The sequence below is a fragment of the Eschscholzia californica genome, unplaced genomic scaffold (assembly GCF_041429995.1).
Source record: "Eschscholzia californica isolate CP2 unplaced genomic scaffold, dmEscCali1.0.p SCAF_1, whole genome shotgun sequence".
In the NCBI taxonomy this organism is placed as follows: domain Eukaryota; kingdom Viridiplantae; phylum Streptophyta; class Magnoliopsida; order Ranunculales; family Papaveraceae; genus Eschscholzia; species Eschscholzia californica.
In genome coordinates, this window is record NW_028238198.1 from 66794615 (window position 1) to 66810613 (window position 15999).

At 36.3% G+C, this 15999-nt stretch overlaps 2 protein-coding genes across 7 annotated transcripts; both read right to left on the minus strand.

Annotated features, from left to right (window-relative positions):
* Nucleotides 1-223: 223 nt before the first annotated feature.
* On the minus strand, nucleotides 224-15791 carry LOC147568440 (E3 ubiquitin-protein ligase AIRP2-like). 6 transcript variants are annotated; one of them, XM_086654887.1, is made up of 8 exons: nucleotides 6931-7945; nucleotides 5321-5941; nucleotides 4780-5184; nucleotides 4138-4319; nucleotides 1818-1968; nucleotides 1548-1614; nucleotides 1184-1418; nucleotides 224-643 (listed from the first exon to the last, which is right to left on the minus strand). In XM_086654887.1, exons 5-8 carry the CDS (start codon nucleotides 1953-1955, stop codon nucleotides 430-432), a joined length of 654 nt encoding a protein of 217 aa, XP_086511013.1. In that variant the 5' UTR covers nucleotides 1956-1968; nucleotides 4138-4319; nucleotides 4780-5184; nucleotides 5321-5941; nucleotides 6931-7945; the 3' UTR covers nucleotides 224-429. The 6 variants fall into 6 exon arrangements, with proteins under 6 accessions (XP_086511013.1, XP_086511010.1, XP_086511012.1 ...); XM_086654884.1 differs by lacking the exon at nucleotides 4138-4319 and adding an exon at nucleotides 15719-15791 and having other exon boundaries at nucleotides 4780-5941; nucleotides 6931-7968; XM_086654886.1 differs by having other exon boundaries at nucleotides 4780-5941; nucleotides 6931-7968.
* On the minus strand, nucleotides 5535-7945 carry XRCC3 (homolog of X-ray repair cross complementing 3 (XRCC3)). Its single transcript, XM_086654882.1, has 2 exons — nucleotides 6931-7945; nucleotides 5535-5941 (listed from the first exon to the last, which is right to left on the minus strand). Exon 1 carries the CDS (start codon nucleotides 7859-7861, stop codon nucleotides 6950-6952), a length of 912 nt encoding a protein of 303 aa, XP_086511008.1. The 5' UTR covers nucleotides 7862-7945; the 3' UTR covers nucleotides 5535-5941; nucleotides 6931-6949.
* Nucleotides 15792-15999: the final 208 nt, after the last annotated feature.

Sequence of the window (15999 nt, forward strand, 5' to 3'; positions counted from 1 at the left end):
CATCCAACACTACTTCTCATGCGCCCTAGTTGAAGTGTTGAACTCGGATATGCATGGTATTGCATATATTAAGGGCCAAACTCTAGGTGGATTCGAGGTTCATTACCCTTGTCCTAAATCCTAGCCCATTATATTTTTTTTTTTTTTGTTGAAATAGCCCATTATAGTTTACATCACAAAACTCTCTACTATATAAAAGTGAAGCAAGATTTAATACAACATGTGAAGAAATCTAAATCAGTAATATATTTGCCCAAGCCTGTCCATACAAATCTAAGAGTCTTAACCAACCAATGGTTATCTGACCTTCCACAATCGATGCGGGATTATCTTAACATATTACTGTAAATAAATATAAGAATGATTATGTACATAAATTGCTTTCATCTATTCTTTTTCATTTTTTTTTGTTGAAATAACTAACGATTTTCATTTGATATGAGAAACAAAAGGAACTAATACTTGATGATTTGGTAAGTTTAAAGGTAACTTATCTATATACATGAATAGTCTCTTTCTGTTTTCGTTGTAGACCAATGAAGTGTCTAGTATTTCATTATCGTCTGTATAGATCCAAAGATCAGCTGACCTGACTCCTTTGAGACTATCCCGACAGAAAGGGCATGATTTTGATCGTGCATTCCTGAAGCAAGAGAGAAGGTAGTACACTATCAAGTTCTCATACAAAAAGCTGAAATACATCGACTGAAAAGTAAATTCAGAAGAGAAGATCAAAGTCAACGAACACCTCAAGAACTATATGCCAATGGAACCTGAAGAACCTTTCCAATTAATCAACACAGGATGCAAATATTTACTTGACATAATAGTAAAATCTCATTGAGAAACCAAACTTCCTTACAATATAAACTGTAAACCCTCTCTCGTCTTGCCCTGGCCGGTTGATGAAATCAAGGGTGTCTGCTAAGATTCTCTCAACCTAGCACCACCACCTCTTGATCTATCGACAAAAGCGATATAGTATGATTTGTTAGGAGCAGGGTAGCCGTTAACGTAATGACCAGAGTACCCTCGACAAAAATATGGACTTCGCCAAAGGAAGTAAGGCGTTGGACCTCCCCCCACCCAACAATCCCAACCAATTCAAAACTCGGTTTAGCAACAGATTATAACCTGCATAGTTTACCAAAGGATTTTCACGAGAAACGGGTATTCGGCTTACCAATCATGATAGCACTTCATGCACAAAGAGTGATTGCAATTGGGCAAGACAACTTTACTGTTCATTTCCATGCAAATCCCACACTCCCTTTCTATCTCCGCGTCAATTTCAGACATTTTAGACCTCTCATTCGTCTCGGCCTTTTTCTTGTACTTGTTAGCAATCTCTTTCTGCTTTTGATCCTCTACATCAGTGATTCCTCTTTGAAGTTGCAATAAAGAGGGAAATATCACACCTGCCAATGCAGAAACTGAATATCTCAAAACAGAAAATCACATTCAAACGAACGAAAAGATTAAACCGCGGAACTGGCACTTTGATATGCAATAAACTGCTTATTTATTTCATCTAAGAGTTCACTCACAGTAAAATTCTTTGACACTAGCTCTTTTTTCATGAATATAAGTAGTAGTTTTCCCATTCACATAAGCCTGCAAAAGTGAATTTGCATTATGATAACATTCCATAGGAAGCAATTTTAGTAGTTCTCAGGAGTCAAGACAAGTGTGTTTGATAATTCATAGTTAAACTGACCCACCTAAAAACCGAGACATCAATGTACCGAAAAAGAAAACATCAATTTACCTGCATTTACTAATATGTAATACATGTGTGTGTGCCTATATGTATATACCTTGCAAATAAGGATTCTCATCAACCCAAGAGCACCGACAAGGCTACAATCAGTCCATTGGAAAAGAAAAAGGAAAATTTGGGCAGCTGGACTGTAACATAATCTCGTATGAAGAAAAGCACCATCTTGTTCTCTCATATAACTCGATGCCCTATAATATCACAAAACAAGAAATAACATAAACAAAACAAAACTTAAAATGATACCCGGAAACGAAAAACAGTATAGTCAAAAAAAAGTTCAAAAAGAAGCTTGTTCTTTGTTTTTCATAAAGGTTAGTATGGTATATAAAGAGGACCGAGAACCTCATCACTAGCAATCAAACACCACTTTCTTCAACAGAAAGAAACACATGATCCGACCCAACCTTAATCATAGAGAACTGTATAAGCAGCAAGCTAGCTACTAAAAAGGCTAATTAAAATGTCTATGAAGTGAAAGATGAAACTTAAGAATATCATATCATTTAAGTCAAAAGTACAACCGAAAACAGATCATTTTATTAATGATTCATAAAAATGGAAAATTATTAAAGTTCCCGTATCCAAATCAAAGAGAAGAACCAAGTTTCCGAAAATTTGGTGCCAAGTCTATCGAATGAAATTCTTTTAAGCATATTACAGTATTGAAGTTTTCATGTCCTTCGTGTTTCTTGTATTGTTCACATATTTTAAAAGAGACAAAACCCACAAGTTCATGAAACAAAAAGGGAAGCAAAAGAGACCCACAACCAATCAAATTGCCATGCTGAATCGAAATCAAATTCAACTCAGTGCAAGGACTTTTGGGTTTATTTGGATACCCAATTTGTGCAAAAACAGAGAAAAACAGTATATATACACAAAAGTAAAATAAACTACTTTTTGAACATCTCAACAGAGCCTAAAACTATGACTTAGAGGAAGGATTTGGGGTGGAGAGGGGATAATAGAGATTTGGGGTGGAGAGGGGATAATAGAGATTTGGGGTGAAGAGAGAGAGATTACAAAGTATTGGCAAGGTGAATATCAGTTTGAAGAGTTTTGAGGGAATCCTTGAATAACTTTCGCATGGCCTTCTACAGTTGTATCTCTTTCCAACTAATAAATATCATCCAACAACACTAATCCAAACTCTTTCTCTAAACCCTAGTAATCTTCAAACCAATAATAAAGTTTACCAAAAGCAACCCACATCCATCCTCTTAGCTTCTCATTATCAGAAACTAAAACCCATAAATCAAAACTCAAAGATGATAAAACTCTCTCTCTCTCTCTGTCTTCTCTCTGGTTTACTGTACTGGATTTTGATTCTTTCTCTCACTAAACTCTTAACTTCCAAACACCACTTATCATTAATTAACAAGTTTTAAACTATAAAGATTTGCTTGAAGAACACGATTCATAATTAGAAATCTATTTCTATCTTTAAATTAAGAAGAAAATCATCCAATTTTATATCCATATCTTTAAAATAATATAAGATTCTTCTTTTCTTCCTTTTACAACATTCATTGGCCAAATAGTAAGATACCCTTGTTTGTCTCTTTCTACTCCATCAAGATTCAAGAACACGTCAAGAAACAAACTTCCTCTTTCTTTTTGGTCCAAGGAAGCAATTAATTAACATCAGGTGGTGTCACCAAGTGATCTGTTGCCTTACTTTAAGACATATAATAAGCTTTTCATATCATTAAGTAATATACAAGTAGTTTGCCGTGGAGTGAGAGTGAATCTAAGCATATATTTTGGACAAGAGATTCTTTCCTTGGAAGAAAAATATTCCCATCCAAGAATAGTTTCTAATAGTTTGAATAACATTTTTATTTTGTAATTTCATTTTCAATGAGTAACTAAAGTTTCAACATCTTTCATCAAAAAAAAAAAACTAAAGTTTCAACAGGACTAATGTCTCTATCTAAACAACTTAGGTTTCCCTAATATACCGTCTGGGTCCGTTGGAATGGAAGCAGAGCCTCTTCCATTCCTTTCTCAGCAATCAGGCCACAGTTGCGCAGGCGAACGGAGGGCCTGGCCTTAGCCACAACCCCTTCCATTGAGCTCAGACTTCAAGGGAGTCTAGACCCAGTACATCTTGAACCCCTCACGTTGAGGTCAGAAGCAAAGTTCTTGACCTCTCCCAGCCGGGGGGGGGGGGGGGGGGGGAGTCTTTGGCGAGGTGCCAGGAATAGTTCAGGATAAACAAAATTGAGACAACAAGAAACTACCCATTCTAAGTTTACCACCTATGAGTACTAGTATATCATATATAGTAAGGGAGTCTGCAGAGAGTTTATTTCTAGTTATACTAGTAATATTTGACTTGTTGTGTTATGCCATACCTTCCACTGTGCTTAACTGCAAGAAAGAGTTGGAGTCTCAAGTTCCTCTTGGTAAGTTTCACTCCATTGCTTTTTGTTGTCTTCAGAAGAATGGGAGCTTTGACGAATTTCCCATAAAAAATTATTTGAAAATCCTCCAAGTTATGAACGTTAAGATTCTTTGCTTTGATATGATTATGCTCCTTGAAGTGAAAAATAAAATAATTATTTAGTACTAATCAATCAAATGGACAACTAATAATAGTTCAAAAAAAAGAATATAAGCAAAGAGGCGTGTGAGACCTTAATCACATTTTCATTGATGAGTTTAGACAGCTGAAATTGAAAGATCCATACATCTTCTCGAAGACTACGAATGACGTTGGTAAATTCACTCTTATAATTTCTCAAACTTGTAGCTTTGATCTACAAATGCCTAATATACTAGTTTCAAATGTTTAATTCGATATATATTTATGTAAGATGTCAGTTTATTTACCATCAATAACTATCCGGCCAATATGATTTGGATAAGGAAAACAAAAACATACTTCCACCAATATTCTTGACTCAAGGCTACTATTGTTTAAGAAAGACAAGAGCTTTTAATCAATTAAGTAACAGAAGTATGCAGAATATAATAGATTTCAGTTAGGAATTTACCCCATGAATATGTAGCGAGAATCTTCTATTTCTTTTCCAAACAGATCCATCTGGAAATGAACCTCAATCTGAAGCAGAAATCAAGACAAACTTCGGACCAAAACATTAGAATATAGAGAAGGATGCCTGACTTGAGAAGGAATTCAATGGTCAGAAGATGTAAAAGACCGCTAAATCCTGATTTCCTCATTTTTCAACATCTCAGCCATCACTCCAACAACACTGCAACTGCGGACAAGTATCACAAGCTCGCAACCCTCTCTGCAACGGCACCTTTCCTATCCATAATAACAGTTACCTTATTCTCGCCAGAAACCAGCTGCCAGTGTCAAGTTTTTGCTGGACACTTGCATCAGTTATTCTTCCTTTAGCTCCTTTTATGTAAGGTTGACAGAGGCGTCACAACTGAAATTCTTTAATACAAAGTTCAGGAGATCGAAACATTAGAGTGCCTTCAGGGTAATCAAGCAAAACAAGCCAGAACCAAGACAGAGAAAAGAATATCAATCAAAGCAGAAAATCCGCAAGAATAGACCTTTACCTGCAACATGCTCATTGCTTATATTTCTTTTCTTTGGAAGTAATACAGTTTCTCTCATTTCTTTGTAATGTTAACTGTTTACTACATATTGTGGTTTATACAAATAAGTGTCAACGGGTGATCACGCATTCACGCCTTTTTTACTGGCAATCGATACTCAAAAGGAGAGCTTGGTAATGGCCGGTCATTTCATAACTGTTCATTGACTGCTATAATAAAATGCAAGTTCATTCAATAATACAACAAAGTATTCATTGCAAATTCAACGTTGTTAAGTGGATAAGAAAATGGATAACTTTGCCAAATAGCTACAAAAAATCTCACAGGGTAGAGAATAGTTCTCATTGTTTCATAGTAAGATCAAACTTTCCTTCTCTTTTTTAAGAAGATCGGATTTCCATAATATAGAAAAGAATATTGCATATAATAACTGAGAACATAAGTTCGCAATCCAAGCCTCTTTAACATTCCAAGAGCGTGATTCAAATAAAGCTGAAGTAGATTTGCTTCGTCAACCTAAATGGTGCTTCAACTTGACAAAGTTAAAGTTGTATCCAAACACCATTGTTTAGGGCATTTGGAGCTGCTCGGGATGCTCATGAACAAGAACTATCAAGATATCTGCAGAATCAAATAAACAAAACCACAATGACAATTTCATTAGCCACAAATAAATCTGGTTCATAGAAAGTACATGCACTAAACAGCCACAAGTAACAACATATGAGACCTGAGATAAAATGAAAACTTTGTCGAAGCATGTTTTGTATAAACAAAGTATAGATGTAGTATAACACAATCCAGACTAAATTATTTACCCAGATTCAGTAGTTAATCTTCGTTGAGAAGATCTTGTAGACATGTTCATGGGTGTCTTTCAGCCTTCCAAGCACAAACATATGCTTGTTCATGGACCATGTACCTTGTGTCTGACCCATCAGGGGTCTGCCCAATATGAGCTGCAACTCGACAATGGTTACGATGTGGCTAAGACTCAGTTCATTCTCATGATCTCATATGTCTGAAGGACTCTGTTAAGGGTAAAGGAAGGATTAGATCCAAGTTTGATATCAAACTACTTCCATCTCAACCAGATGTCTCTTGTATATGTTAAAGCAATCACACGGAAACTGAGGAAGAGAATCCCTCATTTTGCTGACACATATGCTCTTATGTTGAAGAAGATAGGGAATCCCAAAACTTCTTTATCCCAAGTTGGAGAATTGGAGTAAGTTTATGTACTAGTAGTAGATGAAGAGAATGATGTACATGTAAACCTAAATCACCTCTATGTATAAGGGACATTATAGGGGTGACTAATTTGGTGAAGTGAACCATAGTAAATACAAAATCTTTCAAGAACTACTACTTAATACAGCTCCTATGAATGGATGAACATAGTTTCACATAAGATAGAAGAAAAGTGCGGTTATCGGTCTCTCTTCTTTGCATAATCATATAATATAAAGAACAAAAATGAGGGCATTTTAATTTAGGTTGTAGTAAAGACAAAACAAATCTTAGATAATAGTATGAAGCAATCACAAACTGAATGTAACAGCAAATATACAATAAAACCTAAATCATTGACAATTTGCTTCAAATTTTACCTTCAAATTAATTGCAAGTTCAAATCTTTCTCTTACTCCCCATGCTCTCATAACAAGAACTTTGAGGTTCGACTCCAAAAACCCCTTCTCTCTTAATCACAAATTCACATGAAGATTCTGGTAAATGGGGTGCAAAAATGACTTGTAATCTCCTCCTAGACCTCAACCCACAATTTGAATCCACCAAATCTGTCTCTGACCTAATAACCTCTTCGTCTCTCGATAAGAACAATCTTGAATTGATACAATTAGACCAAGCCAAACCTAAAGCTGGACAAACCCTTCTTCCAGAAGTTAAAAACCCTAAACCCCCATTTCTCACACCACCACTCCCATCATTATTAATTAAATCCACAACTTGATTAGTAATCACAATTGCTAACCCAAATTTATTTGCTTGTAACTTCAATTTCCCAGAAATCTTGAAAAATAAAGAAGATCTTCTTTTTAGGTCACTTGGGGTGTTTTCAAATTCAGAACGAAAAAGGGCAGCAATTGAATCGATTACAATTAATTTTACAGGTAATTGAGAAGGTGGGTTAGTGATTAAAGAATCAATTCGATCTAATAACCCAAGTAATTCATCAGCGGATTGAACCCCACGAACATAAATTCGATCACAAGGGTCGTGAGAGCGGGAAAGATGAGGGTAAGAAGAACGAAAAGAGAGAGAAAGTTGTTGAAGACGACGAAATGGGAAAGGAAACTCAGAGTGAATAAAAATAGATGAGGAATTTAAACCACCATGAGAGATGGGAAGTTGAGAGGTGAAGAGAAGTTGAAGGCAGATTTGGGTTTTTCCACAACCACTTTCGGAAACGATTTCAGTAATGGAGTTACAAGGGATTCCACCAGCAAGAACTCGATCGAGGATTGGGCAACCTAGAGTACATTTCTTGGTGGAAAGTTGGAGAAGATTTAGTGGGTTCATTACTGATTGAACAAGATCGGCGGTGTCATTTTCTCTTTCTTGTTTCTCTCTCTAGATTTTGAAGTTTCAAAATTGGCGGTCTTTGGAAAAGTTGAAACCGCGCGAACCTGGTTTTTTAAGGCCCGGTTTTGGGCTTAAAGATAATTTTTGAGCTTACGGTCCAAAAAAAACATTCGTGAGAATGGCGTAGATAGATGGACCGAGCGCCCAGGGGTAGGCCCCCTTCCTTCTGTTCAGTCTATGATCCCAAGAACGGTCAAAAGCAGTAAGTCACTTGCATGAGAGTAGAGTAGAGTAAAGGGCGGCGCTCAGGAGTTCCTTGTTGGGAGTGGGGTATAGGAGATTCTTTTATGTCTCCTACTAAGAAGCGGGAGCGTGAACCGCTTTCCATATCTTGTACAATAGTTTTTGAGAACTACTTCGTGGGCCTTCCCAAATCCAGAAAAGGGTCTACTCTACAGTCGGACCCTAGAAGAACACACGGAGTACGGACGGTGTTCAAGGGCCTACCTAGGATAGCAGTGTGGGACAACCGGCTCTACGTGAAAGAAGTGCACTTTTGCATAACCTCTGACGAGAACCTCGCCCAACCCGAAAGGGGAAGGTCAAGAATCCTCCCTCACACTTTTAATCTATAATGCGTGTGATAGGGGGGATGTAGGATAGCTCAAGTAAGTAATAGACTGACACCAGTGCCTCTGATAAGATAAAATAGGTCCACATGATCAACCGAAAAGGCTTTCCCTCCTACTTATACTCTTTCTACTATATTGGCAGGACGGGTGCCAGAGCGTTGTAACGATCCAAAGGAAGATCTCCTGGCTCGATTCGCAGAACGATCTAATAAACAATTGATACAATTCGATTACTCAATTAGTAGTACCCCTAGAGTCCACCATACTACGAGTGAAAGGGAAAATTGGAAGACTACCATTAAAGCAGCCCAAGCGAGACTTACTATATCCATGTCCAAGGACAGCGACTGGATAGCTCTCTTTGACCTGACCTAGTTGTCTCCAACCAAATAAGGGCCAGAAGGGAGTATGCCAACGTATGCTTCCAGCAGTTCTAGTTTCGGCAGCAGGACTTTCGGAATCAGTTGAATAAGTCAATCGGTACTTTACTTTAAGTCTGAAGCCAGAAGGCCGGACGTTGCAGATGTCCGGGACGGACACAACTTCTTCTAACACTAGAAGACCACAGGAAGACACCCGGGACCAGAGCATGTCGTGAAAGAAGCACCCCTAAAAACAAGCCTAAGGGAAGTCAAGCACATCCTTGGCTCTTCTCTCTTAGCGGAAAGCCTCACTCTTAACTCGATTTAGTACCTTATCTGCCTACGTACCCTTTCTTATGTTAAGGGATCTCGGATGGTGACACATGCCGTTGACCAGCACCTAACCAACGCTGTCCTAACCAAGCCTGGAAAAGCAGTGCGAACAGTATAGGTTGGGAGCGTAGTGCCCTCGCTTATCCCCGCCCCGACCGGCAACTGCAGGGTCTCCCCATCTCTCCTAAACTTCCCCCGGTCTTCGGCCCGATGGGTAGGTTACGGAAGGTATCCTTGTCTTCCTGGTAGGTTACGGAAGGTATCCTTGTCTTCCTGGTTGGAAAAGGGAGATTTTAAAAGGCCTCCCCGTTTTTGTTAAAAGGCCTCCCCATGGTTTCTTTGACTTAGTAAAAAACCTTTGACTTAGCTTGAGTCTGTTCGCAGACCTCTAATGGGTCTGCGAACAGATCCATTGAAGGTCTGTTCGCAGACCTTCAATGGATCTACTCTCTCTCTCTCTAGATCTGTAGAGAGAGAGATGTTAAAAAAAAAAAATTTGTTTTTAAAGAGAGAAATAATACAAAAAAAAAAAAAAAATTGAAGGTCGCCGGCCGGAAGTTTGGCCGGCCGGCGACCCTGCCGGAGAAGATGATGATGTGGCGTGGTCAACATTACCGGTCTTGGGTTAAGTTTGACCTAACGGCGTTAACTTTGCCGTTAGGTTAAATATTGATGAAGGAGATGCTCTTTTGTAGAGGGGGCCCTATAACCAAATGGGTTATAATGAGGGACGCTTTTAGCGGGGAGGCCTTTTAACAAAAACGGGGGGGCCTTTTAAAATTTCCCAAAAAAAAATGAACCTTAAATACACTTTTAATCGTCTCTAATCCTAAAATGGGTTTATAAACCAAAATATTAACATAAAGGGTTATTTCCTTAATGGCCCTTAACTTTGTGACCAGCTTCCCGCCTGGCCCCCTACTTTACGAGAAATACCCATATGGCCCCCTTCCGTATAACACTGTCACTATCTCTCCTCCATCATGTGTTTCTCTCTCTGCCAACTCACGCCACATCATCTGTTACGCCACCTCATCATCTTCTCCGCCAGAGGTCGCCGACCGGCCAAATTTCCGGTCGGTGACCTTCAAACTAAATTTTTTTTTTCTCTCTCTCTCTCTTTAAAAAAAATATCATTTCTCTCTCTCTAGATCTGTTCTAGAGAGAGAGAGAAATGAATTTTTTTTAAAGAGAGAGAAAAAAAAAATTTAGTTTCAAGGTCACCGGCCGGAAATTTGGCCGGTCGGCGACCTCTGCCGGAGAAGGTGATGAAGTTGCGTAACAGATGATGTGACGTGAGTTGGTAGAGAGAAAAAACATGACGGAGGAGAGAGAGTGACGGTGTTATAACGGAAGGACCATATGGGTATTTCTCGTAAAGTAGGGGGTCAAGCGGGAAGCTGGTCACAAAGTTGGGGGCCATTAGGGAAATAACCCTAACATAAATGAAAATCTAGTCCATTTGTATCCGTCTCTAGACAAAACACAAATCCCTGGATGTCATATTAAATCATAATACCTAAACTAACCTTCTATATAAACAAGAACTCGATTTTCTTCAAAATCTCCAAATACCAGATTTCCATTTTTATTTCCCACATTCACTCTCCAATAACGATCCTATTACTAGAAACTATTATCTTTATTCTTCTTCAAAACGGAAACAATTACTTCTCTCTCTAAAACCGAAATCTCTATTGAACCTCCATTTTTGAGTCTCGAAATCTGCTTCATCTTCATTAGACCAACTGAAACCTCCATCATTTATTTGGATTTCCATCATCAAAGACTCAGTTCGTACCATTGTAACCACCTAAAGCTTCTTCTGAGTTTAAAGTAACAAGTTTAATATTTCTTTTTAGGGTTATTTCCCTAATGACCCCCAACTTTGTGACCAGCTTCCCGCCTGGCCCCCTACTTTACGAGAAATACCCATATGGCCCCCTTCCGTTATAACACCGTTACTCTCTCTCCTCCATCTCTTTTTCTCTCTCTGCCATGTCACGCCACATCATCTGTTACGCCACCTCATCACCTTCTCCGGCAGAGGTCGCCGGTCGGCGACATTCAAACTAAGAAAAAAAAATTTCTCTTCTTCTTCCTCTCTCTCTCTCCTGTTTTCTCTCTCCTATTTTCTCTCTCTTCTTCTTCTTCTTCCTTTCTTTCTTCTTCCTCTTTCTTCTCACTCTCTCTCTCTCTCTAAAATGGTCGGCGAAGGGGGGAACCCTTCGCCGGCCGTCGGTCTGGGGTTTTCCCAGACCTTCGAAGGTCTGGGGAAACAGAACCTTCGAAGGTCTGGGATAACCAGACCTCGTCGGTCTGGTTTCCCAGACCGACGGTCGGCGAAGGGTTCCCCCCTTCGCCGACCATTTTAGAGAGAGAGAGAGTGAGAAGAAAGGGGAATAGAGGGAGGGAGAAGATGAGAGAGAGAGCGAAAGGAAGAAGAAGAAGAAGAAGAAGAGAGAGAGGAAGAAGAAGAAGAGAAAAAAAAAATTTCTTTTTTTTTTTTTTTAGTTTGAAAGTCGCCGGTCGGAAATTTGGCCGGTCGACGACCTTTGCCGGAGAAGGTGATGAGGTGGCGTCACAGATGATGTGGCGTGACATGGGAGAGAGAAAAGAGATGGAGGAGAGAGAGTAACGGTGTTATAACGGAAGGGGACCATATGGGTATTTCTCGTAAAGTAGGGGGCCAGGCGGGAAGCTGGTCACAAAGTTGGGGGCCATTAGGGAAATAACCCTTCTTTTAATTAATGTTTTTCATCGTCATCTTTAAAGATATTTATGATTTTCATTATAATCTGTTTCATCTCTGTTCATCTTTTCAAATATTCATCATTATTCATGATTTTCTCTCTCTAAGGGGGGGGGGGGGGGGGGTAGTGGTTGGGGACATTGGGGGACATTTTCATGTCCCCCAATGTCCGTGTTATTGGTTGGGGACATTTGAAATGTGCCCAAATGTCTGTGTTATTGGTTGGGGACATTTCAAATGTCTCCAAATGTCCCAAAATGTCCGTGTTATTGGTTGGAGACATTTCAAATGTCCCCAAATGTCTGTGTTATTCGTTCGGGACACGAAATTAGGGACTGAAATGTCCCCAAATGTCTGTGTTATTCGTTCGGGACACGAAATTAGGGACATTTCAAGACAAATTGTTTTTGGGGACATTTGGAGACATTTTAGTGTAAATTTGGAGAGCTTTTGGAGAGAAAATGTCTCTCAAAATATGGAAGACACTTGGGGACATTTGAGTAAGGAAGATAATAAAAATAATTATTAATTATTACCAAATCATATTATAATAATATTATCTTATTATTATATTACTACATTATTGTATTATTATTATTATTATTATTATTATTATTATTATTATTATTATTATTATTATTATTATTATATTATTATTATTATTATCAAATCATATTATAATAATATTATCTTATTATTATATTACTACATTATTGTATTATTATTATTATTATTACTATTACTATTATTATTATTATTATTATTATTATTATTATTATTATTATTATATTATTATATTATTATTATTATTATATTATTATTATTATCAAATCATATTATTATAATATTATCTTATTATTATATTATTGTATTATTATTACATTATATTATATTATATTATATTACATTACATTACATTACATTATATTATATTATATTATATTATATTATATTATATTATATTATATTATTATTATATTATTATTATTATATTAATATTTAACTATATTAAATAATAAAAATATTTACTAATTGTCCATCAATGTCCCCAGATATCTACAGATGTCTACGAAAATCGAAAAATATATATTTGGAAATATTAATTAATTTTTTTTATTTCATATGGTAAGACAATAATAATATTAAAAATAATAAATATCAACTAAATATCTATCAATGTCCACAGATATTCACGGATGTCTACGAAAATCGAAAAATATATTTTCAAAGTAGTAGGGCAAATTTATTTCGTATGATTAGACAATAATGATTACATTAAAATAATAAATGTCTACCAACTGCCATCAATGTCCTCAGATATCCACAGATGTCCACAAAAGTCGAAAAATATATTACTGAAACAGGAGTACAAATATATTATTTTATATGGTTTGACAATAATGATAATATTCAAATAATAAATGTCTACCAATTATCCTTCAATGATGAGATAATAATAATAATAATAATAATAATAATAATAATAATAATAATAATAATAATAATAATAATAATAATAATAATAAATAATAATAATAATAATATCCACTACACATTTTGTCCATGGATTCAATATGTTGAAATGTCCCCAGGACATTTTGTCCATGAACCAAATGTCTTGAAATGTCTCTGAGACATTTTGTCTATGAATCAAATGTCCTGAAATGTCCATAAAGACATTTTGTCTACGGACAAATGTCCCGAAATGTCTTGAAATGTCTCTGGAACATTTTGTCTCTGAGTGTCCTCCAATGTCCTGAACCACTACCCCCCCCCTAAGATCTTCATAACCGATTTACGATATTAATCTTAAATCATTGTTTACTAATTCATTATCTTCAATTATGTTATGTTTGTCTCCATGTATTAATTTATTTTTCATTAGATTTAGTTTACAGATGTTGATTTTTAGAACACTTCTTCATATCAGATCCGGTGACCGTACCATTTCTGAACCAGAGAAGATTCCATACCTTTTTTTTTTGTAACAGAATGTAAACGATGTGTAATGTACATGAAAGTATAATTAGTTTAAATGAAATTATGTGTAATTTATTGAACATGACATATTTGAACCAGTGAAGATTCTGTACAATTTTATTGTAACAGAATGTAAACAGTACATATACTTTATTAAACAGTACTATGAAATTTATTAGACAGTACATATACCTTATAACATTTTACATTATAGTTTTTCATAAATGATACGTATTGTTGACAATTATTTACATTTTTGTTTTGTAGTTTAGTTGTTATTGACGGAAACTCCTACAGAATCATCCAATGTAGGGAAGAAGATTTAACTAAAGTATTTCGATTCGCCCTTCAACAATATAGTATAAACACAGGACATGATTTCAAGTTTGTCAAGAATGATTTAAAGCGTGTAATTGTTGTTTGTTGAATGACTCAGATAGTTGAGAAGATACTGCAGAGTACCTTTGCAAAAAACATTAAGTTCTGGTGTAAATAATGTGAAGCATTCGATAAATTACGTTGTATACATGACAAACGATGAGTTCCTCATCATAAATAACTCATAATTTACGAACTTGTTTCATAATTTGTATTTTGATGTGTGGTTATGTATGAGTAGAAACGAAAACAAATACTGTTGTAATGTTTGTAAATTGTACATACTTTATGAACATGTTTCATAATTTGTAAGGGATGTTTGGTTATGTATAAGTAAAAAAGAAAATTAAATGAGAGAAAGTGATATATATACGTTATGTATATTAACCCCCAAATCACGCTAAATTGATCCCAGAAAAATATACTATTTCCAAATCTGAAAGTTAAGTGAGAGAAAGTGATATATACGTTTTGTATATTAACATCCAAATCACGCTAAATTGGTCCAAAAAAATATAATCTTTCCCAATCTGAAAGTTAAGTGGGAGAAAGTGACATATACGTTTTGTATATTAACCCCCAAATCACGCTAAATTGATCCTAGAAAAATTCGGTCCTTGATCTAATTCAGTAACAGGTTGTTTTGATTTGGTTTCCAAATAAGAAATGATGAGAGAGAAAATCTGATTTGGGAAAATATCTGTTTTTTCCTTATTAATACCCTAAATCACGCTATAAACATGCCGTTTCAAAATCTGTCCAGCTCCAATTAAAAAGTTTGCGGGAATTCTGAAGGGGACATGGACAGTATTTTATTTTATATAGTAAGGGTTATTATATCCCAAGTGCAAAAGGACTAAAACCCCATTATTTGAGAAGATTTGACCATAAACCTTTTTTGAACATTATTTTGGGTCTTATACCCATGGACCCTAAAGAAAAGTTATAACCGTTTATTATTGTTAACATTATAATTATAACCTTACAAAAAGTCAGTATTTTTGTCTCTCTCAACTTCTGCCACTCCATCTGGATAATTTTATGTTTGCATACGTATGTATCATAAAAATACATTATTTGGCCTTTATCGTAACGTCTTTTAAATTTAGGAGAGTTGAATTACTTGGGATACTTTAGATAATAGTGTGTTCGACGAATTTTGCCGTGCCAAAGGCACGGCCTATACTCTTGTTTAGTCAACATATCTGAACAAAGTGCATTTTCATTTGGGCTCCAAAAATTAATTTTATTTTGTGTTTTGATTTTCCTCCTCTCTTCCCTTATCTTTCATTATTTCTTCCTCTATCTCTCTCATTGACACTCTCTCTCAGTTGCTCTTTCACGACCTATAGAGATAAAGAGCGGGAGAGAGAGAGAGACTTACAGAAAGAGAGTGAGAAGGAGAGAGGGAGGAAACGTGAGAAAGGTCGAGAGAGAGAGAGAGTGAGGTAGTCAGTGGTCGGAAATAATAGAGGAGATGCAAATATGAAGACGAAGATAAGGGGGCTAAAAACACTCTTTATGTCACATAAACTTTGTTTTTTGTTCTCCCAAAGGCGTGATTTTGTTATTTCAAGATCTTAGACGGGACCAATCACTTGGAGCAAAACCAATAGCGGCCCCCACATGAGGAGCCCCCATTAGGCGTCTCTGAATTTTGAGACCCCTTAAAATTTTCAATTTCAATAGGCGTACTCC